The 27463-nt window shown below is 44.6% G+C and overlaps 1 protein-coding gene across 1 annotated transcript in view; it reads right to left on the bottom strand.

Annotated features, from left to right (window-relative positions):
• Positions 1-1395: 1395 nt before the first annotated feature.
• The window catches only part of LRRC8C (leucine rich repeat containing 8 VRAC subunit C), a 38216-nt gene continuing 12148 nt past the window's right edge, over positions 1396-27463 (bottom strand). The window contains exons 2-3 of the mRNA XM_081914174.1: positions 13135-13276; positions 1396-8036 (exon numbers count right to left, since the gene is read on the bottom strand). Of these exons, the coding sequence (XP_081770300.1) occupies positions 5766-8036; positions 13135-13272 (2409 nt within the window). The 5' untranslated portion in view covers positions 13273-13276 and the 3' untranslated portion in view covers positions 1396-5765. The remainder of the gene's footprint in view (positions 8037-13134; positions 13277-27463) is intronic.

Raw genomic sequence — 27463 nt, 5'->3', positions numbered from 1 at the left:
TCCATGATGTCAGAGCATTGTTTCATTACAATGCACTGTCAACCGGATGCAGGACTTGTTCAGAAGGTCAGAGGGGCGCAACTTAAATCTTGGTAGAAAATAGTGTTCAATTACATTTGCCCCTCTCCATGAAAATCAGTAACCACATAACCCGCACTGCGTTTACTCGAATCTAATGCTCACCGTTTTTGGGCCAAATTATGTTGAGAAAACTAAGGTTGAAAGTGATGTTTCAGTTTGTGGGTTTTTCCCCATTCTTATTTTTATTATGTGTTTTGTGTTTTTATATTCTGAACTGCCCTGAGATCTATGGACGGAGGGCCGTATACAAATCTAATAAATAAGTAACAATTAAAATGTTCAAATATTTACCGTATTTTTCGGTCTATAAGACGCACCAGACCACAAGACGTACCTAGTTTTTGGAGGAGGAAAACAAGAAAAAATATATTCTGAATCTCAGAAGCCAGAACAGCAAGAGGGATCGCTGCGCAGTGAAAGCAGCAATCCCTCTTGCTGTTCTGGCTTCTGTGATAGCTATGCAGCCTGCATTCGCTCCATAAGACGCAGACACATTTCCCCTTACTTTTTAGGAGGGAAAAAGTGAGTCTTATAGAGCAAAAAATACGGTAATATTTGTGCATGCCAACACACACACACACACAGGCTCTACTCCCGCTCAAGATCCAGTGAAAGTGATGGGCAATTTGTCTTATTCATTAGAGCTTTTAGTAAGACTTTCATCCCCACATGCCCCCATTTGATTTGGGAACACTTTGCATTAACAAAAAAGGAGGCTGCCTCTGTCGTGTCCATTTTCATCCTCTTGTCACTCACCACTTGCATTTTAGTTCCCAGGCATCTGGCCATGGGGCTCTCCTTTTGGGGAAAGAACCAAAGCAAGAATGGGCAACGTTGTTTTCCTACTGAGGGTCACCTGTCAGTGGGTGCCAGAGGCTAGAGGTGGATGGAGACACCCCTTCCCTTTTGTGCCACACACATGAATTTAAACAAAGCTCTGCAGGAGACGTTACTCACTTTTGAAATAAAGGCATGCGGAAGAAACAGTTTGGTGAAATGAATACTGTTTGCCTCAAAATGCTACATTTGGAACAAACTTTATTTCATCTCCCTGCCCCACTGTGCCTTCTGTAGCACAACAGAACACAATCTTAGAGGGTGAACTGACGGTATAATGACTCCGGTTTGGTTTTGAAAACAGCATCAAGATCAAAGTCCAGACTGTTTCAATGCACTTACCGGTATTTCAACACACTATTTTCATTACGTTGCCCCAGTTTTTCAAAACCACTACATTTCACTTTCCCTCAGGACGAAACACCCCTTACAACAATTACACCACCACAAATTAAAAATCAATTCAGACTAGATGACCATGATTTGCTGTAATGTTTATGTGGTTGACTATGGGCAGATATACGTTTGTAATATACGAAGCAAAATGACGGAATACATATGGCATTTCTCTGTTGACATAACTTCCTGACCTTGGAAAGAATTAGGAAAATGGCTTTTTCTTAGCAAGAACTTTTCAAATATATCCCGATAACATGATTTTGCACATGATTTGCACAAACACCAAAAGAGTAAATATAAATAAGAAGTCGAACATTCATTTACCTGAGCTTGTTTCATGACATTACATGACAATATATTTTTTATTTTTTAAAAAAATCCCCAATAATTTTAAACAATTATAAAACATTAAAAACTAGTGCTAACAGGAGTATTTGCAACTTCTGCTTAGAAAAAGAATGTGCTGTAAAATACATGCAAGACACTGTTAACCATAATAAATGCTTTCAATACATGAGAAAGAAAGCTCACTCCTTAAATCATTTGTTTTGAAGAAACTCCAGAGAAGTTAATGGAAGTTCTCCAAAGTCAGTGACTAGAGAACTGTAGTCTGGACTCAATGCTTTCACTGAGTGCAGCAGTTTTGGGGACTGGTTCACACAACTGCAAGACCAAGATTCTAGGCTGTATCCAAAACCAGCCCCACTCAGAGTTGGCCCATTGAAGTTAATGAAAATGCCTACACTGAGCAGGACTAGTATTGGCTACAAACCACTGTCTGTACAATGAATGCATGCATTTACCTCCCAGCATGTGAAGAACATGGCAGGCCCAAATCTCAAAACAAAATACTAATGAAAACGTCGTAGAAATTGTGGTTATTCCAATGTCCCTCCATGTTGGAGGGGTGCATGTGGGTGCAACTGAAATTATTCAACCCCCATTGCAAACTGGGTTTATTATCAAGGTTTACAGACTTTGCAATACGCAAATCAAACGAAAGCGGAAATAGCTCAACACAACAGATGCTTCAAGTGGTTCCCCCAAAGTCAGTTGAAATTGCAACTTATACTGGCTTCTCCAGTCCCACATCTGCAATGGGGGTTGAATAATTTCGATTGCAACTCTCTCTCTCTCTCTCTCTCTCTCTCTCCAACTAAAGTTTGTGTGAACCAGCCCTTATTCACAGGCAGATACAGTGCACATTACCTACATCGCAAACACTGGTGCAACTTGTGTTTGTTCTGGTTAAGAAACAGGTCACATCTATGTCATACATTCAAAGCACTCTTGTGTCACTTGCAGTGTAGGAACTGAGATAAGAAAGCTAGGAGCTAAATGGCACCTTAAACCGAGGTTGTGGGCGCAACAACAGGATGTCCAGGTGCGCTTTTTTAATAACAAGAATACAAAGCTGAAAATGAATGAACAGCAGCTAAAATATTATGTTCATTTCCCACACGGTCTAGTCCTTCCCCTGCCCACCCCCCTAATATTCTTAAGAGGGTCTCTTCTCCGGTCATCAGAGAGGGGCTAGAAGTGGGGAGGCAGAAAAGGGTCCTCCTTTCCTTCCACTCTGCAGTTTTAATTGGAAATCTTAGGAGCGGCACTGCGCCCAGAGCTCAGAAACTGCTGGCGCTAATGAAATTCCCGGTTGCATAATCTGCCTAGAACAATGGGAGTTTTGAACACTGGTCACTTGAACAGTCATGGCATCCCCCAAAGAATTCTGGGAATGATGGTTTGTTAAGGAGGGCTACAGTTCCCAAGATTCTTTGGGGGAAGCCATGACAGTTCAAGTGGTGTAAGAGTGTTGTGTTTGTATGGTGTGAATGTGAATATAAGCAGCACCCTTCAGCTTTACCACTGCTAGATTTTATTGGCGATATGCAGCCATTGGAAGCCAGCCCTTGTGGTAGGAGCAAACCACAGTTTAGGGCCACAGCCTCTTCCCCCAATGCTCCCAGCCTTACCATAGCCTCAGATTTCTAATCTACAGCAGGTGACTACAGAATGGCTCTGGTGGAGCAGGCACATTAAAGGGGCTTACATTTATTAGTAGCAACAGTGCTTTGGTTTTCATTAGATTTCTACTTTTAGAAATGAATGTTTTCTTCCTCACAACCTGCTGAACCTCAGAACCAGTGTTTTACTTCAACCTCTGACTTGTTTACAGATAAGGATGAAATGAGTTGAATGAAAACCAAAGAGGAGGAGAAAGTTGGCTGGATCAGAGCCTCATCCTGGAGTGGGCAGCAGTGATTGCGTATTACGGATAATTGTTCTTATACTTATTTAAAAATAGGCCTCCAGTTTTATGATCTGATTGAGAGCTAACTTCAACAAAAAACCACATTGAATCTTGCGTACTCCACTCACCCACCCCGCTATAATGCCAATAAAGTTTAAGCAGAAATAATCAGATTTTCTCTGTAGCATGACATATTTTGGTGAAAGTGAGTTCTGCTGAGTTTAGTGGTTTCCTCCCAGGCAAACATGAATACAATCACAACCTTCATTTGGAGAGGTTATGAGTTTTCTAATGAGGGCATTTCTAGCCAGACATTGCCTCACAGTTTGATGGGTAATGTCATAATAATCAATTTACGTATTTGCCTCCTTTCTATGGTAGGCAATTCACAATAACACCATCATTCCCTCTCCTCAGGGACCCCTAGATACTGTCGTTCCATGAAAGAAGCGAGGGAAATCCCTAATACAGTTCTCAACATCTCCACTAACAATAATTTGCAGGATTCTTTGAGGGGTAAGCTGCGGCAATTAAGTGGGCATCAATTTGACATCTATATTCTATGTAGTACATCCGTCCTTAGAGAATTGCAAACGGCATTCACAATAGGAAATTCACAAGCATTCTTCGGCTGATTCATTGGCTACATGATTGTGACTTGCAAAGAACTTCGGACGTACATTGGGGAGAACCAACACTTTTTTTAAAAAAAGTTAGGGTGGGAGAGAAAATTTACATAGTACAGTGGGACCTTGGTTGTCAAATGAAATCTTTTCTGGAAGACTGTTCGTCTTCCAAAACATTCAACAGCAAAGGGCTGTTGGCAACTTTTGTTGAGAAAATTGAAAAACACGCCTCAGAATCCGTTCAACTTCTGAGACACGTTCAAAAGCGGAAGCAATTACTTCTGGGTTTTCGGTGTTCAGCTTCTGAAATGTTTGGCTTCCAAGACGCTTGAAAACCGAAGTTCCACTATACACAGTACAACCTTTCATTGGAACACAACCTCTAGCAGAGGGTTCTGACCATGGCTGAAAATCCCAAAGATGTTAAAGGTGACTCAAAGATTTGGCACCACTACAGAGAGCAGAATCCTAGCCAAAAGCATTAGTTTAATAAATTAGAATCTTCAAGGGAACAAGGCTCCTGTTTGCCAGCCATGGCGGCACAGGTTCGATCCACAACCACAAAACAGGATTGACTTACTTTATTGTCAAAATGAAGGCTCTGGAACAGGGAATGACAGTTACGCACAACTAGGATAAAAAAGAAGAAGAAAGAGGGTACTTGGTGCTTTAAGAGATGGGGAACCTGTGATCCTCTAGATGATGCTTGACTCCAAACTCCCATCAATCCCGGACAACATAGTCATCAGTCAGGGATGATGAGAGATGTCATTCAGCAACACCTGGAGGGTAACAGGTTCCCCAGCCTTGGATAAGCTGGTACACAAAACTCAATTGAATGGCTTAGAGTTGCTATGGCAACTGTACATTCATCTACTTTCGTATAGGTAACCTTCATTCAATGCCTTGAAACATACTGACCGTATTTCTGGAGAGCGCTCCCCCCCCCTTTTTAAGGCAGACAAGCAACTTGATTTCACTGATACAAAATAAGAACTACACAGACCCATTCGTATCAAGGCAAAATAAAAATTCGAACAGTTACAAACACCGTTGCGTGAGGAAAACCAAGTAAAATTTTTATATATAAAATATATATATATATATACATATACAACCTAGTCCAAAAGTGTCCATACAAAGGGACCACTAAAATAATAAAAAATAGACTTTAAAGGCATATTCAGGCTAGCTCGTGATGTACAAGGCATTTGACAGAGACGAGTTTCTGTAAAACAGGGGTGAAAAACCTGTGGCCCTCCAGATGCTGCTGAACCACAAAATCCATCATTCCTGGCCACTTGCCATGCTGACTGGGCATGATGGGAGTTGGAGTCCAAAGGGTCCAGAAGGCTGTTGTAGCCTGGGCATCATTTTGTAAAGCACATTCAAGTGGGGTTGGAGTCCCCAGACTACGTGGTTTTAAGGCCCTTCCAGACATGCTTTTTGTTGTGTATTCATAACGATTTGTGCCCATGCTGGCTAGGGCTGATGGGAGTTGGGAGTCCTGTAACATCTGGAGGGCCAAAGGTTTCCCCAGCCCTGCTGTAAAAGATCTAAGAGGGTTGAGCTTATTCTGCCTTCATCTGCTCCCTGACATCTAAGGGCAAGGTTTCAAACAAGGTGTCTTCGACCACCAGGCCACTCCTTTTCAGTGCTCTGCATTCACCGAGTTCATGGGGGAGAAATTCCAGGTGATTTCCTTTGATGTCCAAGTAGGTCAGCAATACCAGATTCCCAATCTTAGGCGAGAGAACGGACAAGTTGTTCTTCCCAATCTTCAGCGTCTTGAGTTTTTTGCAGAAGTAGAGCTCGTCCGGCACACTCTCCACTTTGTTGCAAGTAATTGAGAAATACTGTAAACTTTGCAGCACCCCAATTTCCGGGGGAATGAACCGGATGTCATTGTAAGACAAGTCTAAGTATCTAATTTTGTTGCAGAGGAAGAGGTGGGATGGGAGGACCTCTATCTTGTTGTGGCTGAAAGAAAGACGTTCCAGACTGGAGAGCTTCTTTATGTGCTCAGGGATGTAGGTTATACTGTTGTGCCACAGCTTGAGGACGATGAGTTTCCTAAGGTGCTGAAAGCTAACGATTTCCTCTATTGATTTGAGGTTGTTTTCCTTCAGGTCTAATTCCTGGAGGCTGGCAAGACTGAACACAGCATGGGGAATGCGCTCCAAGTCGCAGTGCACCAACTCTAGTTCCGTCAAGTTGGCCATTTTCTTCAAGTTGTTGAGCATCACCAGCTTAGTGCCGTCATTGTGGATGCACATTTTCAGAAGGTGACTCGAAACATCAACCACGGACTGTGGGATTTTGGACAGGTTGCTTTTAATGTACAGAACTTTCAGGTTCTTGAGCTCCCGAAAAGACTCCAAAGTTATATTTTTAGAAATGTCATGGCACAAAGAACCAATCAAGTTCAACTCTTCCAAATTTCTGAGCCCATACATCCAAGGTGGCAGCTCTCGGAAGTCATCAAATTTGACATTCAAGACTTTCAGATTTTCTTTCAGGAACGCCAAGGCTGCACTGTGAATCTTTGCTGAACATTGGTACAATGAGAGCTCCTGGAGATTATCCAACTGCACAATGGTGGCTGGTATCATGACGTTGTTAATTATTTCGAATTTCAGTGCTTGAACCTCTGTTATTTCAAAAACCGTGTCGGGAAGTCCGGACAGCATAAAGAGCTGAAGTTCCAAACGGTTGTGGGCATTCATCTGCAGTCTTTGCCTCAGCTTCTCCGCAGTCCACTCGTTGTTCAGATTAAGCTGTTTCAGTTTGTTTTCGCTGACCTCGGAAAGGAACACAGCAAACCTCTTGGAATAAAGTGGGTCATATTGGTCTATCATGTGTAGCATAAACGCAAAGTCATTGCGGACATCTGGGATGTCGTCGATGCCAGTCTCTTGCCGGACATACTCAAAAGAGTATTCTTTGAGCGAGCGGTAAAATAACCAATACAAAGTGTAAAGGCATGTAAATCCATAGATGCTCACAAAGCACAAATAGCAGAAGGAAAGCTTAGAAAACAGATGCGCCATCGTATGGTTGCAAGAAAAATTCTTATAACCGGTCATGTCCTGGATGTCAACATCGCAGTCTACAGTGAACTGAACCTTTGACACAAGGGCGCTGTTGTAGGCAATGATGATAAGAAATTTAATCACCTTCAGCACCGTTTGACGAACGTACATCGCGTAGAGCAGGTCCCCTTCTTCAACATGAAGCCGGAACTTCTTCACTTTCTCAAACAACGCTTTGGCCTGTTCTCCTTCCTTTTTATCCAGAGCTCCCGGGGTCCCTTTGTCCACAATGAACTTCTCAGGTATGGATCTCAGAGACTGAGCCTGGACCAAAGTCCCCTCTGCGCTAGGTTGGACTGTGTTTGACCTGCTGATGTTGTTCTTCCTGTTGTCCTTCTCTTCCGAGTCTTCTCCAGAGACCTCTGATAAAGCCCTCGTGGTCCAAGGAGAGTCAAAGCACTTCCCCAGGATGGAAATGAAATGTTCGATTTTGGAACTCGACCCGGGGAATTTGAACCAGAAGTTGCTACACAGCATGAACACCAGAGTGTGGATGAGGACAAGGTAAGGGAAGTATTTTGCGTACCAATGCAGGGCACGCTCGTAGCACATTTGGTTGATGAAGCTGTACTGCTGGAGGTCCAAGTCAGTCTTGAGGCCCTTCATTTCAACAGTAGCAGGAGGTGTGGATGGCTTGGGTGGAAGAAAGGGAGTCGTGTCAGAGTCTAGATTTGACACATTGGGAAGGTGAGAATTGGTCTGCGGATGCTGTACCCTTTTTGGAAGGCATATGATCTTATCCTGCATAACCTGCAATGCACACAAACAAAAAAAGTATTTTAAAAATTGTACCATTTTTCTTTCAAGTAAAAGCACGCAATCTGCTTGATCTCAAAGAATAACGGAATGGTCTACACCACCTATTTATGGCCTGTCGTGCTATCGTAATATTTTGACCAATGACATGTCCCTTACTTGTTGATACTAGAATCAAGCAGCTGTGGCAATGAACACAGAAACTCACAGTACTGTGCTTCTTTAGATTGCACATTTACAAATAATATATTTTCAGTCTGCTCCCCCTCAAGATTTTTGTAGCAGATTTAGAGGATCCCCACTTCTTTCAGGTTATATGAGAGCCAGCATGGCGCTGTGGTCAAGAATAGTGTTTCTCATGCATGAGTCCCTGGCTGTTGTTGGACTACAACTCCCATCATCCCCAGCTAGCAGGACCAGTGGTCAGGGATGATGGGAGTTGTAGTCCAACAACAGCCAGGGACCCATGCTTGAGAAACACTGGGTTACAGTGTTGCATTAAGACCTGGGAGGTTGTGGTTCTGGTCCCCACTCAGCCATGAAGCTCACAGGGTGACCATGGACCAGTCACTGTCTCTCAGCGTAACCTACTTCACAGGGTGGTTGGGAGGATAAAGTGGGGAGGGGGAGGAACATGTACCTGAGCTGCTTGGAGGTCTGGTGGGAGATAAATGCATCAAATAAATAAATCAGCACCCAAAGCCACCTTGGCTGGCACTGATGGAATCACAAAACAGTAGAGTTGGAAGAGACCACAAGGATCATCTGGCAACCCAGAAATCTTTTTGCCCAACATGGGGCTGGAACTCACAGCCCTGAGATTAAGAGTCTCATGCTCTACCAACTGAGCTATCCAGGAAGCCATAGTCCAAAACAAACAGAGGGCTCCAAGTTGGAGAAGGCTGCTCTAAGTCAAACAGCTATTAGGAACCGCTACAATCTACCACCTCTCAGTGGTGCAACACAGGGGACCCCACAGGAGTGATTGCCCCAGGTGCGAAATTCTTAGGGGGTGCAAAATGTCAAACCCCGGTGCTGCCTCAATACAGCTGTGCTCTTCCATTGCTTGGCTCCGTTGAAAATGCAAACCAGAAAGTGACAACAGAATGCCTCTTCTTTTCTTATCTCTGCGGCTGTGATCTCCTGGGTGATGCTGACGCTGTTAGGCAGTTGAATGCATTGCGTACTCTATCCATTTCCCTCCCATTCCCACACCCTCTGCACAGCCCCGGGAGCTGGCAACCCATGTTATGCCACTGCCACTACTGTGCTGCTGGTGGTAATTGTTCTGTCCACTGCCACACAGAGTGGATGCTCACAGCCCTTTCAAGGCGAATACGCGCAAGACAGATGAGAAGGCTTTGCCAAGGAAGAAGTCCACACATGTGGAGAAGCATCTACTTCCCTTCAGAACACAGTGGAGAAATGACTCACCGCATCAGTGCTTATCCACAGTTCTGCGGATGACAAATTTCTTTTTCCATCCCCGGTACAATTAGTCTGGCGCTGTTTCCGAGGACGGCGCAACCCGAAAATGCGGCTGTAATGTACCATTACGGAGTGCTCAAGGCTCCTCGGGTGCTTTCAACTGTCATGTGTCTGACAGGGAACCAGACACCTCGCAGGATTCTACCCTCTAAATTAAATATTTAGCACTGTTATCAATAACAGTGACACCGCAGATGATGGATTGGTCTCAGCTACTGGCATTACTTGAGCGATCACAGATTCATGCCAGGAGGGAAAAATCCTCATTGGCTTCGGTTGAAGACACAGCTTGCTATCTAGAAAGAGCATTTATAAAATAGCAATAGGCAGGAATGCAAATATTTGCATTCTCACATGCCATTTCCCGGAGCTGCGCTCGCTTTGCACATTCTGAGTGTGCTTACTTCAGCAAAAAAGAACTGGCTGGTGGATTCTATAGCCAAACAAGATCCATTTTCAGCATATTCATGCAATAGTTTAAGGATTTGGTAGTGCAAAAAGAAGGAACTGCCAGAGCCAAGAAAGAGGCAGGCAGCCTCGCCATGAGGTCAAAATGGGCAACCTGAAAATAGCTCAGTTTGTTCCTGAGGGCAGATACGCAATGTACATTTAAAGCACATTCGGTGCACGTTTACAGCGCATAGCTTCCCCCAAAGAAACTGGGAACTGTAGTTTGTTAAGGTTGCTGGGAATTGCAGCGCTGTGAGGGTGAAACCACCATTCCCAATATTATTATTATTATTGGGGGAGTCATGTGCTAATATTTACGGGACCTCCTCTCCTGGTATGCCCTGCAGAGGACCTTAAGGTCCATGAATAACCATAGTTTAGCGGTTCCGGGTGCTAAGGAAGTCAGACTATCCTCCACCAGGGCCAGGGCCATTTCAGTGATGGCTCCAACCTGGTGGAATGCTCTGTCCCATGAGACTAGAGCCCTTCAGGATTTAACCTCCTTCCGTCGGGCCTGTAAGACAGAGGTATTCCACCTGGGCTTTAATTTGAATTCAGCCTGATCTTTGATTTCCTTTCTCTTCCCTCCCCCCACCCCTTTTATGAAGATTACCCGCTCTGAGACCCCACAGCTAATTCTCCCCTGGCCTCCTCGCTGGCCCAAGTAGGACCAATTCAGCCAGCTAGCCCTGGTGATTATCTAATGCTTATTTCCCTTAAATTGATTTCTGAATTTTGAATTTTATTGTTATTCATGTTTTTAGACTGTATTTTACGCTGCTTTTACAATTAAGTGTTTTAAATTTGTTGTTAGCTGCCCTGAGCCCGGTTTTTGAACCGGGAAGGGTGTGGTATAAATAAAAATAATATTATTATTATTATTATTATTATTATTATTATTATTATTATTATTATTATTATTGCTAATATTAAGCACAGTCTCTAATTTAATTAACTGTAAGATAACCACGGGCACTACAGGGCTGGATCCAGACTTAGTAAAAGATGGTACCTCGGGTTAAGTACTTAATTCGTTCTGGAGGTCCGTTCTTAACCTGAAACTGTTCTTAACCTGAAGCACCACTTTAGCTAATGGGGCCTCCTGCTTCCACCGCGCCACCGGAACACGATTTCTGTTCTCATCCTGAAGCAAAGTTCTTAACCTGAGGTACTATTTCTGGGCTAGCGGAGTCTGTAACCTGAAGCTTCTCTAAACTGATGTACCACTGTACTGCTAATGTAGCTGTTTGGCTTCACCCCTGCCCTGCCAGTTCTTAACCTGAGGCACTTTTTCTGGGTTAACGGAGTCTGTAACCTGAAGCGTACGTAACCTGAAGCGTATGTAACCTGAGGTACCACTATACTTATCCATTGAAATCACTGACTTTTGAGTCCCCTTCTGAACTGCACATTTAAAGCTGCTTCATACCATTTTAAACATGCCCCCCCCCAATTATCCTTTAACTGTAGTTTGTTAAGGGTCAATGGCCATCTGTCATGGATGCTTTAGCTGAGATTCCTGCATTGCAGGGGGTTGGGCTAGATGACCATTTGGTCCCTTCCAACTCTAAGGTTCTACGTTGTTAGGAGAGCCCTATTACCCTCACAGAGCTGCAATTACCAGAGTGGTTTAACAGTCAGTCACTCTTCCCAAGGAACCCTGGGAATTGTAGCTCTTTGAGGGGCAATAGGGGTCTAACAACTCTCAGGATCAATAAAAACTACAGTTCCCAAGATTCTTTGGAAGAAGCAATGACTGCTGAAGGTGGTATGATGGGCAGTGCAGATGGGACCTGGCTAACTTGAAATCCCATTTAACTGGGATTAAGCCTTTTTGAATTCAATAGGACTTCTCTGAGCAGGCATGGTTAGGATTGTGCTGTCCGTGTGGCTCCAACCCAGAAAAGACGGAGAGATGCAAAAAGAAATATAAACCTCAAGCTGTTGCCCCAAGGGGAATGGATTGGTCTTGTAATGCCTAATATGGTTCAGAAGAACATCTCACAGCTCCCTGAGGTTCAGTTTTCCTGGTTCAAGGGGGGCTTCCTCATAATTCTAGTTCAACAGAATGTTACAAAACTTTTGACACTGTTGTAGAGACCACCCTAAACAAGTCCGGACAATCTGATGTTGTTTAAACTTCCAGCTAAACCTTGTGGAATTAATATGAGTTATTAGTTAACAGGCAAGCCATTAAGACTTTCCGTGATTTTGCCTTTCGGGAACATTTATTAATTAGGGGGCATTAAATAAAACAAACACTTCCATGTCATCTCTAAGCAGAACCAAGGGAGAAAAATAAGACCAGAGGTTGCCAAATGGGGGAAAGAAGAGGGAGAGAGCCAGAAATGGGTGCTGCTTTTCCCTTCAAAGAATTCAAGCTATTTAAGAAAGTATCACACACAAAAGTGAAGGGAGGAGAGGATAAACTTGGCTTTGCCAAGCAAGAAAATGGATCAGGCTCAAAGCTTCATAATTGTGTGCGTTTTGACTTGATGGGGAAACGACAAATTCTGAGGTTTTGTTTTGCAACTTTCAGGTGCACTTTGAGAACTTTTAAGTGGAGTGAATTTTAGCAGCAGGGAGCCAAAAGAACTGTGGGCAGTTCTTTTAAAAGAATGTCCATGTGGATTCTGTTCATTGATTAGATTCCAACCTATAAGCACTTAAAAAAATATATGGAAAGGGTCCCTATTAGTAGTTTCTCTCCTGTATTATTTAACCAAGGATTAGTAGTACAGTCATACCTCGGAAGTTGAACGGAATCCATTCCGAAGTCCGTTCGACTTTCAAAACATTCGGAAATCAAGGTGCTGCTTCTGATTGGCTGCAGGAAGCTCCTGCAGCCAATCGGAAGCCGCAGAAGCCGTGTCAGATGTTCTGGTTCCAAAGAACGTTCACAAACCAAAACACTCACTTTTGGGTTTGCGGCGTTCGGGAGCCAAAACATTCGAGTCGCAATGTGTTTGTCAACCAAGGTACGACTGTAGTAGTAGGAGTAGTGGTAGTAATAGTAATAGTAGTAGTAGTAGTAGTAATAATAATAATAGAAATTGTGACTATCTGTCTTCCACTCTGACCAACTCTGCCAGCACTTGGGAACAGTTTTCCAGCCCTACCTTGGCAGCATCAGATTGCATTCCTGTTTGTTTACCTGCAGCGTGCAACCAAAGACGCCAATCATCAACATGGCAACGGAAAGGTAGTCTGTAAAGACATCCCACCACGGCTTCAGCACCCGGAAGGCTGGCTGCTGCTCAGAGAACTGGCGGAATTCAGTGATAGGAATCATCGTCCTGAAAGACAGCGAAGGGAGGCAGGGTGAAATGGTTATTTTGTTCCACGTAACTTAAAAAGTGAAAAGACCCGTTTTCCTCCTCTGTTCAAGGAGGTCACAGAAATTCGCACTGATGTGACGACCTGGCCCATGAAACCTAGAAGCAGCTGTTGCTAGTCATCAAATCAGGAGGTCCTTGGTAGCATCAGCTCTTCCCTAGCCCCTCCACTGAACTTCCCAAGGCAGTGGTTGGTTTCCCAGGCTGGCTCTCTTATTTGTTGAGAACCTCACAAGGCAACCCAGTGCCCCAGATATTGCTGGAATACAACTCCCCTCATTCCTGACCGAGGCAGGCTGATGGGAGTTGAAGTTCAACACTGACCACCCTTGTTATAAGGGAGTGCATCAAGTGCTTTTTCCAACCTTGGAAATACTGTTGGGGACTTAAGAGTTATCAGGCCAGGGCTTCCCAAGTCTGACCTGTCCTAATAGGAGAATTGCTCCTTAGAATTCAAAACTTTGCTTTCCAGACCTGTCTGAATGGGACCTGCCTTATTCTAAAATGGGCTGGTTATGGACCCCAGCTACCCAACCTACCTGTCAGTCCCAACTGAGGAGACTCCTGTCTGTCTTTTCCAGCAGCTCTTGGGGGCCCAATTTATATTAGCTCCATGATGGAGTAGATGCTTTTCATACAAGAGTTCCCAGATTCCGTATCTGCTATCTCCAGTTACAGCTGGGAAAATCTCCCATCAAAACCCCTGGAGAGCTTATGCCAGCCTGTGTAGACAACTCACTCTAGATGAGCCAATTATCTGACTCAGAATAAGACAACTTCACATCTACTGCTCACCTGTGGTTTCTTCCCAAGCCATTATGGTAGTGCCTAAATCCAGTAGCCCTGAGGAACGTACATATAAATTATCTCCAGTCTGGTACTATGCCCTAGAAGAGCAGAGAATTGGTCACTGCCCTTCCAAGGCTCCAACAGGTGTGTGTTTTTTGGGGGGGAGTGTTTGGACACCTTGTATTACATCATCAGTAGCATAAGCAGGATGCTAAATGAATATTACAGAGATCTGCACTCGGCTTACGTACGAAGCATTTTTTTAAGCTGCAGCATTGCATTCCTTTGCTTGTGGAATTCAACTTTGTTACCAATACCTCTTATGTTCATATTCACAATTTCAAAAGTCTCTGATACTCCGATGATTCCAGGACTAGTGTTGAAATCCAAACTCCAAAAACCATTAGCAGCAATGTGGGGAAGATTTCCCCCCCTCTTCTATTTCACAAGCTCATTAGCAAAAATGAATGGATGCCAATTGCAAATACATTATTCGGCAAGAAGTGCAGATTTCAGTTTCTAGCTTTGCTTGCTAAGCAAGGCTAAAGCGAACATTAGATCACTCTCTAGGAGGGCATCAGAAAAATTCCTGAAGCCAAGTGCCCAAATAAGCATAGGGGGGAACCCAGTTCAACATTTTCTTGAAAATCCCCATCGCAGAACATTAGCCGGTCAAGGACATCACTTGAAAATGCAGATGCACCAGAAGCTATTATCATGTGCAAAAATCTGGGCTCGGTGCACATGTAAGCAAAGTGCTTGAATTGAAAGGTCACAACTGCCCACCTGCACTGCAATTCAATGGGAAAGAAACTGCCAGACACAGCAGAAAGAGCCGTCTAACCTTTTCTCAAAGGACAACAATCCTATTCCATGCTATCGTTCAAAAGACTGCGAAGTGAACTGCACAGAAAATGGAGGATGATTTATTTCTCCCCCTCCCCTCTTATTTTTGCTTTCCTCTTTGAAGAATGGTTTGGTAAAGCTCTGCCAAAAGTTACGGGAAAGCACGGGTCTCTTGCTTCTCCCCTGGGAGAACAGAATCAATTCATTAGAGGATTCAGGAGCACAGGCTACACAACCCTAATTGTTCTCTGCACTTTTGTCTCCGCACGGTCTCTGTGAATCCACGGGAACCTTTGCTGCACTGTATCTGTTCTCAGAACTGTGGTCTGAGTCTGTGTGAACTGGGCCAGGGAATATGGGGGTGGATGGTCCAAGACTCTTGTTTTCAGATCTGTTCCAACCCTATGATTCCACGACACCCCATTTGGAATTCTGAAAATCTCTACTTAATTCTTTTCTATAAACAAGTTACTCCTTGGTAAAGGTGGTGTTTCAAACCAAGCAAACAGGGTCTTTCAAAGCCCCTTTCAAATTGTTGTTTCCATATCCTGGTATCACTAATGTTGGGGGGAGCCTAAATCTAGAACTAGGACTTCCCCCATCAGATACTATGAGAGCTTCAGTAAGATAAGAGTTGTTCTCCCCTGAATGAATCGGGGTCCTCAGATTCTCAGCTTTCTTTAAAAAAAGAGAGTACATTTCCAGCATTTGTAGGACTTGAGACATGAGGCAAAATGTATAAGAATTTGGCTTGTTAGAAGTTATTTATTTGTTTATTTATTTAAATATGTGCATACAACTGTGTCACAACAACAGCAATTTATCAAAGCAGCTGTCAGCAATAAAACCATACAGTAAGGCCATAAAAGAGTTAAAAACAGACATCAATTAACGGATGTGGAAGGAAGTGTCCTTAATTGCCTTCACCCTCCCAGCAAAATGTGAAAGTTTGCAGCAGGCATTTAAAAGTTGGCACAGAAGTTGCCTGCTGAAACTCTGTTGGCAGAGTATTCTACAGGACTGAGCTGATGACACCAAAGACTCTCCTTCTCGTTGTTGTCAAACAAGCCTCACCAACTGAGGGAACGACCAGTGACACATCTGCAGATGATCTCAGTGATCAAGCTGGGATTTAAGGGTTCAGGTCATCCCTGAGGTACCTTGGACCTAAGTTGTGCAGGGACACATTGTTCAGGCCTGCAGGAAGACACGATCCAGTGATGCAGACGTCAGAGACTCCTACATACGCAGGAACTTCGGTGATGCCTCCTTGCTGACTCCCCTGACTTCAGGAACTTACACAAAAAGAGATCAACGCTCTCCCCGACTGGGCAAACAGAAGCACCAGCAAACCTAACATTTCCTAAACAAATTAAGGGGAAATAAGATAATGAGCTTGAGGCAGGGAATTGGGAGGGAAGCAATTTAGCTGCAGATTCTAAAATGGTCTCTTTGAATTCTGTGTTCTTCTAATTAGCTTTCATCAGTGGAAATAAAGAAAAGCTGTCCAGACAGCAAGGAAGTATTAAGTATTTTTGCCTTTGGAGATGCAAGTATACGTCAGACTTCAGGAGGTCCATATGGCCTGCGTTCCTGGATAAGAAGAAAATTCATTCATTCATCTTCTGCCCACCGGCATCCCAAGGGAATGGCACTTGGGTGAGTCTTCAGGATGAAAACAGCCTTGGTTGCAGAATTGTTCTCAGAAGAGAGACAGGCAAGGGGTGAGGATGGTAGTCAGATCAAAATAAAACAAAATCCTGGGGTTTTGAAGCTCAGGCTACAAGCTTATACACATCGAATTTGTTTGAAGAAGTAGCTGCAAGGTTAGCCATTTCTCCCAAAGTATTTTGGCACTGTGCTGATAAGCTGCAAATGATCTGCAGAGCCATCACCTCTTAAGGGTCTGGCCCAATGCCCAAAATGACTTCAGGACGGCTCTTTGGGAACAGATCCTGGCTCGGCGAAGCAAGTGGAAATTTTTTGGTCTTGAACTAGATGGGCAGAGGATCAAGTATGACCCAAAATTATGACTCCACACAATATGGTACAAAGGAGGCACAATTAAAGTCTATGTCTCGCAAGTAGAAGATGAGGTGATAGGCCTGTCTAGACTGTACTACTTCAGACCAGAGCTGGAGGCTTCAATTAGAGCAGGAATGGGAAGCATGCAGCCCTCCAGATTTTATGGTACCCTCAGCCCTCATCATCCCTGACCATTGGCCATGCTGGCTAGGGCTAATGGGTGTTAGAGGTCCACAGATTCTCCATCCCTACATTATGGAAACCTTCTATAATAAACATTCCTATAGAAAATTAGCCCCCAAGGGAGAATGTTAGAATAGAACTATTCTTTTCATCACCTATTTTTCTGTGTGGGGGGATCTTTTTCTTTTTGATAAGGGGAAGCATTCAGTAGTTTGAACCCCCACCTGCAGTCTCAGATGGTAATAATAATAATAATAATAATAATAATAATAATAATAATAATAATTTATTATTTGTTCCCCGCCCATCTAGCTGGGTTTCCCCAGCCACTCTGGGCGGCTTCCATAGAAACCAAAAATACACTAAAATATCACAGATTAAAAACTTCCCTGAACAGGGCTGCCTTAAGATGTCTTCTGAATGTCAGGTAGTTATTTATCGCTTTGACATCTGATGGGATGGTACAGTCCAGACACAGGTTTCCCTACTGTTTTGGAGAACTGGGCCAAGGATTGTTTTTGTCCTGATCCATGGGGATGCCTACCACCACAAAGAGGTTATGACCCCCAAAAGGGGAAAGGTCAGTATTCATATGGTTGCAAGCAGACAGGAAGGTGAGGTGAAGCAGGATCAGCACCATGGGAGAAGAGTCTAGACGTGGATTTCAGGACCACAGTTAGCGATCCTGCAGCTGAGGCAAAGCATACAAGTGTCTCATCAGCAGCAGATCCTTATTGCCTGTTAGGTATTCATTAACTAGAGACCCAGCCCCTTGAATTTGACTGGTTAAAAGTCCCACAGCCTTCCTCTGCAGCCATTGGCTTCTTCTAGGTCCTGAGTTTCAAGTTGTGGGGAAATCTCGGGGCTCTCCTGGTCCTCTAAGTCATATGTGGGTCAACCTCAGAGCCTGATGACAAGGGGTCTCTTGAAGGTTTAGGGGAGGAGGTGTGGGCTCTGGTGACAGCAGCTCTGCATGACATGGACCAAGGAATGGATTCATCTCCTTGAGGCTCACATCATTGGAGGACTCTGCTTCCATAGATTCCAGGTCTGGGGCCATGGCAATTCTGTGTTTTTGAAAGCCAGCTGAAAAACAGCAGCCAACTGCTTCTAGGACAGCCTTTCTCAACCTGTGGGTCCCCAGATGTTGTTGAACTACAACTCCCATCACCCCTAGCTAGCAAGGCTCAGGGATGATGGGCGTTGTAGTCCAACAACATCTGGGGACCCACAGGTTGAGAACCGCTGTTCTAGGAGAACTGTTCTGAATGTTTTTGTGTACCTAAAACTTAAAAGTATGCATGTGCAACAACACAGAGAAATTAAACTTGCTATACAGCCTGAACAAGAACAGATGCAACGGATGTTTCTGCTTTAGTGCTGATATTGATGGCCCCTTTCTTGCTATCTCAACACTTCTGTCCATTATCTTATAGTTCAAAAGTTCCAACATAGGCTGAAAATCCTATGCACATTTACCTGGAAATAAGCACCATGGAAGAGATACTTCTGAGTCGACATCTGCAGAAGAGTTAACCTCTTGTTTCTTAGAAATTTGTGTCTCATCATTTAGCAAAAGCCACATGGCTGAATTACAGTTTGAACACTGAGATTTATTCTTGCGATGAAGCATTCTTTCTGACTCTCACCTTGTGTATGCATATCCCTCTTTCGCCTAAAGAGGAAGGTGAGGCATGAAAGAAATCACACACAGAATAGAACTTCAAATCCAAAACTCCCTTTAGCTAATCCTAGGGTCTATTTCTCAGAGGATACAGAACCACCACATCACACACCCAACTTTTTTGGTCAGATGCTTGCAGGTGATGCTGTCCAGCCAATTGCTAATGCTACACAGTAGCCCCGGACTACAAATTCCATCATCCCTGACTATTGGCTATGCTGGATGGAGCTGATGGGCATTGGAGTCCAGACCTGAAGAGCCATTGGTTCCCCACTTCCTGCTATGCAAAAGCATCTTGAACCAAACTGGTAACTCTCCAATAATTCATCCTGGCATAATTGTACTCTGACTTTGCAGTACTACTTTTTGCTCAATGCCAAAGCAGCTACCTCTGAGTATTAGATGTACATGGGTGTTTCTATGTGTGATTCATAGTGTCATCTGGAAAAGTCACCGAGAGCAGCAGTCAGAGCTGATTCCCATATTAATCTCGAAAGCATTTAACTTCATTAAAGAATTAGCGAGCTTGCAGTCTTAATTTATAGACCTGGCCTATAATAAACCTGATGCCTTATTGCCCAGGATTTAAATGCTCCAAATGCATTTCAATTGCTTTCACTCAATGCCCAGTAGTTGAACAGTTAAGAAAGCTTTGTAGTGCTGTGGGCTCTTCAGAGGTTGCAATGCTTTTTATATAATGTTGTAGGATAATGTTGTAGGGTAATTTTCAATCAGGGACGCAGGTGGCGCTGTGGGTTAAAGCCTCAGTGCCTAGGACTTGCCGATTGAAAGGTCGGCAGTTCGAATCCCTGCAGCGGGGTGCGCTCCCGCTGCTCGGTCCCAGCGCCTGCCAACCTAGCAGTTCGAAAGCACCTCCGGGTGCAAGTAGATAAATAGGGACCGCTTACCAGCGGGAAGGTAAACGGCGTTTCCGTGTGCGGCTCTGGCTCGCCAGATGCAGCTTTGTCACGCTGGCCACATGACCCGGAAGTGTCTCCGGACAGCGCTGGCCCCTGGCCTCTTGAGTGAGATGGGCGCACAACCCCAGAGTCTGTCAAGACTGGCCCTCACGGGCAGGGGTACCTTTACCTTTACCTAATTTTCAATCACAGGTGGAGAAGGGGGACTTTTACCTTACCTATGCTAGGGTAAATGAAAGGGAAACAGACAAGGCACAAACATGGGGTAATAATCCTGACGCGCTAGAAATCGGCATCTAATAATATCTGCTTGCCAAGTTGATTTGAATGGCACTTTTGCAGAAATGAAAATGCTTAGGATTGTAATCTATATGACCTGCTGTCCATGAAACCTGATCTTTCCTGCAGATTTTGCAGAGCTAGCATTCTAGATCTTCTGATCAATGATTTGGCTCTTTGCTGACTGAATAAATATCAGAACATAGGTGGGAGACATGCCATTTTCCAGTCCCCTGAAGGATACGCCCTTAGTTGCACCAAGAGCAGTCTGAATCAGCTCCAGGCTCTACTGATTTGATCATTTGCGCTAATCCTGTAGCCACTTTTGAAACTTGCACAGAGGAGCAAGCACATGATGGTGTTCCTTGTGTTACTGTGCCACACCTTGAAATGTTAGCGGGGATTCATCCAGGGAAAAACCTGCACTGCTGCAACATAGCTCCTGCTTCTCAAATATTGGGAGAAAGCAAATGGGCAGACCCAGGATGCCTGCGTTCCATTTGCAGGGCCAGGTTAGAAGCATCAGAAGCTGAGTCAGAAAACTGGTCCCTTTTGCTCAGTATTGTATCCACACAAACTGGCAATGGCTCTCAAGAGTATCAGATGGGGAGGGAGGTCTTTCTCTAACTGGAGATCCTGGGGACAGAACCAAGCCATTTAAGAAACTCAGATAAGTAAGCTAGGTGCCAAATGACTCCTTAAACCAAAATGGAACATCTAGTTGCCATTTGGGGGCAATACTGCTCCCAAGTCTGATTTTGGATTGTTTATTTGGCTAGTTCAGATGACAACCTTGAGCTAGGTTAAGAACTCTGAGAACTTAAAGAAGAAAAGTCACTTGATCCAGGGACAGTCCACATATATATTGGCCTATTCAGACCTGCCAACCTAGAGTTCGAAAGCATGCAGCGCAAGTAGATAAGTAGGTAGGACTCCAGCGGGAAGGTAAACGGCGTTTCTGTGAACTGCTCTGGTTTGCCAGAAGCGGCTTAGTCATGCTGGCCACATGACCCGGAAGCTGTATGCCGGCTCCCTCGGTCAGTAAAGCGAGATGAGCGTCGCAACCCCAGAGCCGGTCACGACTGGACCTAACGGTCAGGGGTCCCTTTACCTTTATTCAGACCTCATTTTCTTAATGGCGACACGGACCATTCATAACGTAAGAATATTATTCACAACTGCGATCAGGGCAGTGGGGTGGGGCAAGCAAAGGCAAGAGACAACAATTCGCTTTTCTGCTGTTCGCTGCTCCTGCTTAGGCTGCACAGAAAAAGCATTTTGCTTCCTGAAATTGATTCAGTTCATGCAGATGAAATATACCGTATTTTTTGCTCTATAAGACTCACTTTTCCCCTCCTAAAAAGTAAGGGGAAATGTGTGTGCATCTTATGGAGCGAATGCAGGCTGCACAGCTATCTCAGAAGCCAGAACAGCAAGAGGGATTGCTGCTTTCACTGTGCAGCGATCCCTCTTGCTGTTCTGGCTTCTGAGATTCAGAATATTTTTCTTGTTTTCCTCCTCCAAAAACTAGGTGTGTCTTGTGGTCTGGTGCGTCTTATACAGCGAAAAATACGGTAACTGATAGAATCTACAGGATGCCGTATTAGTGCACAAAAACAGTCAAGATCCAATGATCCCCAGATGGTGGAGAGGTCAAGCACCATCCTGGCACCTGGGCATCTCCACCTGGTTGCAAGTGGCCCATAACCAGGTGCAAAACGCGCCTGGCACCTGGCTAATTTCAAACACTGGAACCCAGGACCTTTTACTTGCAAATCATCTACTCTCCCACTGAGCTGTGGCCTGAGGTTATTTTTTCCTTTTTGCTTCAGCACACTTTATACTGACAGCTAAAACCAATGTAGCACACCACAGCAAGCCACAGCGCTTTCTGTCTCTTGCACCTATACAGCTACCACACTTAGCTTTCTGGAACTACCTAGCTTGGCAGAGACGTTACTGTTTCTTATCTCTTTGGGATTTTGAGTTCCTTCTATAGTAGAAACCAAGAGAACCTCCTACTGGAGCCGTTTGGAGTTCCTGCATGTAGGGAGATGGATGCAGGCCAGGACAAAACGCCCTTTGTCAAGTTCTGTGAGGACTTTCTGTTCGGAGTGGGATGGGAAACGCTGACTAATGCATCTCCTCTTTTGAAACTCCTGCACTTTTTGCCAACTCGACTCTTATCTTTGGTGAGCGACTTTTCGTTTTGTTGATAATAACTGAAAAATTTCACAGTTTCGAAAATATCAACATTCAGGGACATGGAATCTAAACTCTGAAATCATACAACGAGCTGGAAGGAACTGGAAACGTTTCAAGAATGTGTTTAAGGATCAGATTACTTGACCCATTTAAAGCCCAAATTCTCATTCTGTAGTGCCAAATAAGCAGCGTTCCTAATCCCATTCTAACAACAGGATACTGCAGAACTGTACGATACCATCCCACTTTATCAACGCAGCTTATCAAAGCATCCCCAACCTGGTGCCCTCCACATGTTTAGGACTACCACTCCCATCATTCATGACCACTGGCCATGCCCATGGGAGTTGTAGTCTGAGATCCCGAGAGCTCCAGGTTGGGAAAGGTTTCAGTGATGCTGTGTGTTCTTTTCATGTTCTCTGTCTGAGCAACCTTTTAACCGGATTGAAATATTATTGTGATTTGCCAGTTAGGATGTTTTCCTCCATGCGTGATGCCCTGAGTTGCAATTATCTGTAATCTTGAACAGGAATTGAGTTAACAGGCCAGTAACAGTCACACAGCTGGCAATGCCTACTTTATAATGTGGGGTGATTATCTGCACGGCAGCAGAGGAACCTTAATTTTATCACCTCATACTATTGGTCCACATAGTTTTCCATGAAGAGGGCTAGCGAACAAGTGGGTCTGTCAGTTGCACACCCCCACACCACAGTGGCTCATGATGACTGAAATGAGCTCCACATAAGGATGGTGGTAAAAGGATTGATTGTTGTTGTTCTAGAAAATCAGATAATTGTCTGCCTCTCTGAATCTTGGAAAGATGCCTAATTGGCTCTTCCTTCGTGGTCTGGAGACGCCCTCCCTTTCCTGTTGTTAGGGAGGGAAGGGACCAGGAATGCTTGCATGGGTGCCTCTTAATTTGTTCAGTTTTTAGGGGATTTTTTAGATGCACACAGGAGACCACAAGCGAATCTTCCAAATGCCACAAGGCCTGTTTTCAAATACTGGTTCATCTGGGGAGCAGGGACCACGACATCTTTCTCAACGTCTACAAGCATATTCAAGCCACATTTAAGCAATACCATCATTGCTGTCCTGTAACACAATGGCGTTGTTGTACTTCACCTGGTTCGAAGGGTTGTTGTGCGGATAAAATGGTGGGGAAGAAAACAACAGGTGGTACCTTGTTGCCTTTGTATAGGTAAAATGAGAGAGAGAGAGAGAGAGAGAGAGAGAGAGAGAGCGCACAACCAAACCAAGGGAAGAACAGGAGAGAGTACAGTGCTGACAAAACAAAAGAAAGGATCCCTCACAGGTATTGGCTGAACTTCTCTGACATCACAGAGTGTTCTGGGCAGAGTCTTATGACATTGCAGAGTATAGTGGACCCTCCAGATACAAACTTAATTCATTCCGGGGGTACGTACGTACCCTGAAAAGTCCGCAACATGAGGTGCCGCTTCTGCGCACACACGCAGCATGATAGAGCACTTCTGCAGACACGTGTGGTGAAATCTAGAAGTATACACTTCTGGGTTTGCCGCGTTCACAACCCGAAAGTTAAGTTACGCAAAGGTAACATAACCTGAGGGCCCACTGTAATGGGGAATGGTTGGGGTTCAGTGACAGAACAAGTTTTGATGTCAACCACCATCCTGGTGCCCAGGCATCTTCACACGGTTGCAAGCGGCTGATAGCAAGGTGCAAAATGCACCTGGTGAATTTCAAACACCGATTACAGGTGCTCATTTTACTATTTTGACTTTAAACATCTACTATCCTCTTCTACAAGAAAATGGTCCCAGGTCCCAAATACATGTGTTTTGCATCAGGCAGCAGAAGCAACCCCCCCCCCCATTTGACCCCTGTTTATGACGGTGCTATGATTTAAGTGAGTTTAAAATGTGAAATGGTGCATGCTCAAGAGTTGTTGGGTTTTTATATAAAAAAGAAAGAAAATGTGAGACAGCAAACTGATTTGTTTGTTTGTTGGGTGCTCCAACACAACAGGCATGTAGAAACAGTTGAAAAGCATGGAATGACGGAGGAAGGAATAAAATTAGGAATTGTATGCTTCACAACCAAAGTCATGCATTTAGACATCTACAGGGGGCCCCTATAAGACCATTTAAATCCAGGGTCCAAGGGCCCCTTCCAGGCATCCTTTTTTTCTTGTGCATTCCTGATGATTTGTGCTCATGATGGCATCGAGGTTTTTATACTCAATTCCACTTTCGGTATTATTTGTGCCTGCCAAAGTTTCTGTTTTGTTTCCAATCAGTGCAAAAACTTCCTGTTTTTTATACCGCAAACGTTTCTGGGGTGGAGGAGATGTCCTGCTTTTATTGTGCTAGAGTGCAAGACTGCCCCTCCAGACAGCAATAATGCATTAATACTGGGGAAACATCATGGAACAACTAATAAAGCAGAATAGTGTATGGATAAAGGCTCAGAGCCCTTCGTCCAGACTCAAGCTCAGGCAAACACAGACCACTGAATACATAACCGATAACTTCACTACTCCTGTGTTAATGACATGCTGTAGAATACACCTGCTACACACCCCAAAAGCAGTCTGAATAGGCTACAAAATCATCTACTTCAGTGGTTTTCAACCAGTGTGCCATGGCACCCTGGGGTGCCTTGAATGACGGTCAGGGGTGCCGCGGCCAACATGGGTCTCTGTCCCTCTTTGCTTCCCTCCCTCCCTCTTCTGATGCCCTCTCGCATCTCTGCCACCCAAAGGCTTGCACAGGAGTTTGTTGCAGCAGCCCTGGCTACAAGCTCCCCAGGTGAACTGGCCTGGGGTTGTTTCCCAGGCCCCTGTGTGAGGAGGCACCTCTCTTTGGGGTAGGGGCTCAGAGACCAGAGGCAGCAGCAGTAGCTGCCCGGAGGACTCTCAAGGAGAGGGGAGAGGAGAGGAGGCTGAGGGAACACTCCACAAGGAAGGGTGTTTGAAAAAGGGTGAGAGGCTGCAGGCATTGCAGGCAAGAGGTGACACATCTGGGCTCTTGAGCCCCACAGAGGTGCCGCAAAAAGAATGCGGTTGGTCAAGGAAGCTGTGGACTCAGAAAGGTTGAAAACCTCTGATCTAGTTGCACCGCTGCATGAAGCTTGTGCATATCCCAGTTTACTGTATTAAGCCAGGACTTGCATGTGCAAACTGGGTCAACATATTATCAGCCAACGGAACTAAACTTCTAAAGCCAGAGACTTGGGAGTAGTTCCGTTCAAAACTGAGTCAGCAATTACAAGCATTATTGCAACGATTTAATATTATTTTTAGAAAGAGAGGATAGTTCTAAATTGTCTCATGACACTGGCTGCACCGGATCATATTGCTGTATCATTTTCAGACTGAATACACATTTTGTGCATGGGCAGAATCCAGTTTTTGTATTTCAAACTGCACAAAAACCTATCATGGGACTGATGTCTAGTTGCATAACGCATGCAGGAATATCATAGTCCAAAGCAGGTAATTTCAAACTTCAGCAATGCCACTACTTGAAAGAGGATTTACAAAGGGCGCACACATTATTTCTTTTGTCTGACTGTCACCTCGAAACAACCGAAAAACCTACAAATCCTGTTCACTAAAAGCAAAAGGGGGAGGTGTACTCCCACCATAAGTCACAATCTCTTTCAAAGCACTTTCAGCTCTTTGAAGAACAAATTATGATTTCTTTCTAGCATAAGTTAAATGGCCAGGAGAAAGGCTAGGAAGAAGGAAATGGCACTTGACAAAAAGGATTACTGCAGAAATTGTGATGCTATGACGGGTCAGGAAACTTTTACCGGAGAAGCAGACACAGGATGGAGGAGGAGCCAGAGGGAGCGTATGGGAATTTCCAAACTGTCACTATTTCTGGATGAGAGTCAATCACATACTGGAAAATTAGAGCTGCTGAGCTATAGGGTTTTGGGAGGTGTTGTGCAACAAACGTGCTTCCCCCAAAGATCTGACTTTTGCAGTAAATAGAATGATGGGGAGACACACACTGAAAAGTGCGGGATAACTCTTGTCTCCATGCAATGTAAGCCCCATGCACACCATATGTTTAAAGCATGTGGATTGCCCCAAAAAGAATCCTGGGAACTGTAGTTCATTAAGGGTGTTGGGAATTGTAGCTCTGCAAAAGGTTAATAATAATAATAATAATAATAATAATAATAATAATAATAATAATTTATTTATACCCCGCCCATCTGGCTGGGCCTCCCCAGCCACTCTGGGCGGTTTCCATAAAAACCAAAAATACAGTAAAATATCACACGACTTCCCTGAACAGGGCTGCCTTAAGATGTCTTCTGAATGTCAGGTAGTTGTTTATCGCTTTGACATCTGCTGGAAGGGCGTTCCACAGCGTGGGCGCCACTACCGAGAAGGCCCTCTGCCTGGTTCCCTGTAGCTTTGCTTCTCGCAATGAGGGAACCGCCAGAAGACCCTCAGCGCTGGACCTCAGCGCCCGGGCAGAATGATGGGGGTGGAGACGCTCCTTCAGGTATACTGGACCGAGGCCGTTTAGGGCTTTAAAGGTCAGCACCAACACTTTGAATTCTGCTTGGAAACATACTGGGAGCCAATGTAGGTCTTTCAAGACCGGTGTTATATGGTCTCGGCGGCCGCTCCCAGTCACCAGTCTAGCTGCCGCATTCTAACTGCAGCTGCCAGGATTCTTTGGTGCTTTAATTGAATGGCATGGATGTGACTGTCACCTAAGCTCCCCATGCACAAATCAGAATGATACTCATTAAATAGGCAACATCAACCTCACAATGCAGGAGTCCCTCCACAGTGCCTGGAGACAGTCAGGTCATGTATCCACAGCAGCGACGAGAGGAGGAATGACCGCTGGGAGGAGTGCAGAGAGAAGGAACACAGTGGAGCATCTGCAGCAGCACAAGCAGATGCCTTCATCTGCCCCAGCTGCAACAAAACATGTCTCTCCTGTATCGGTCTCTACAGCCACAGCAGGCGCTGTAACCTTCCAACGGTTTGATTTCACCCGCAAAGGTGCACTCTGCCATTGTCTCCCGAGACAGACGGATGCCAACCATTGCCCTCCTATCCATGCCATCACAAGTTGGAGGCAATGGGGAAATACCATAATTTTTTGGAAAGTCGATCTTTGCGACAAACAAGTGGCAACCTGTTTCAAAGCTTTTGCAAAACTAATCTACTTTCTACCCCAAACTTCCTCCAGGGAGATC

Source organism: Podarcis melisellensis (genome assembly GCF_964234715.1).
Source record: "Podarcis melisellensis genome assembly, chromosome: 6".
Taxonomy (NCBI): domain Eukaryota; kingdom Metazoa; phylum Chordata; class Lepidosauria; order Squamata; family Lacertidae; genus Podarcis; species Podarcis melisellensis.
The sequence above is the reverse complement of the archived record's forward strand: the minus strand, read 5'-3'. Positions and strand labels throughout refer to the sequence as shown.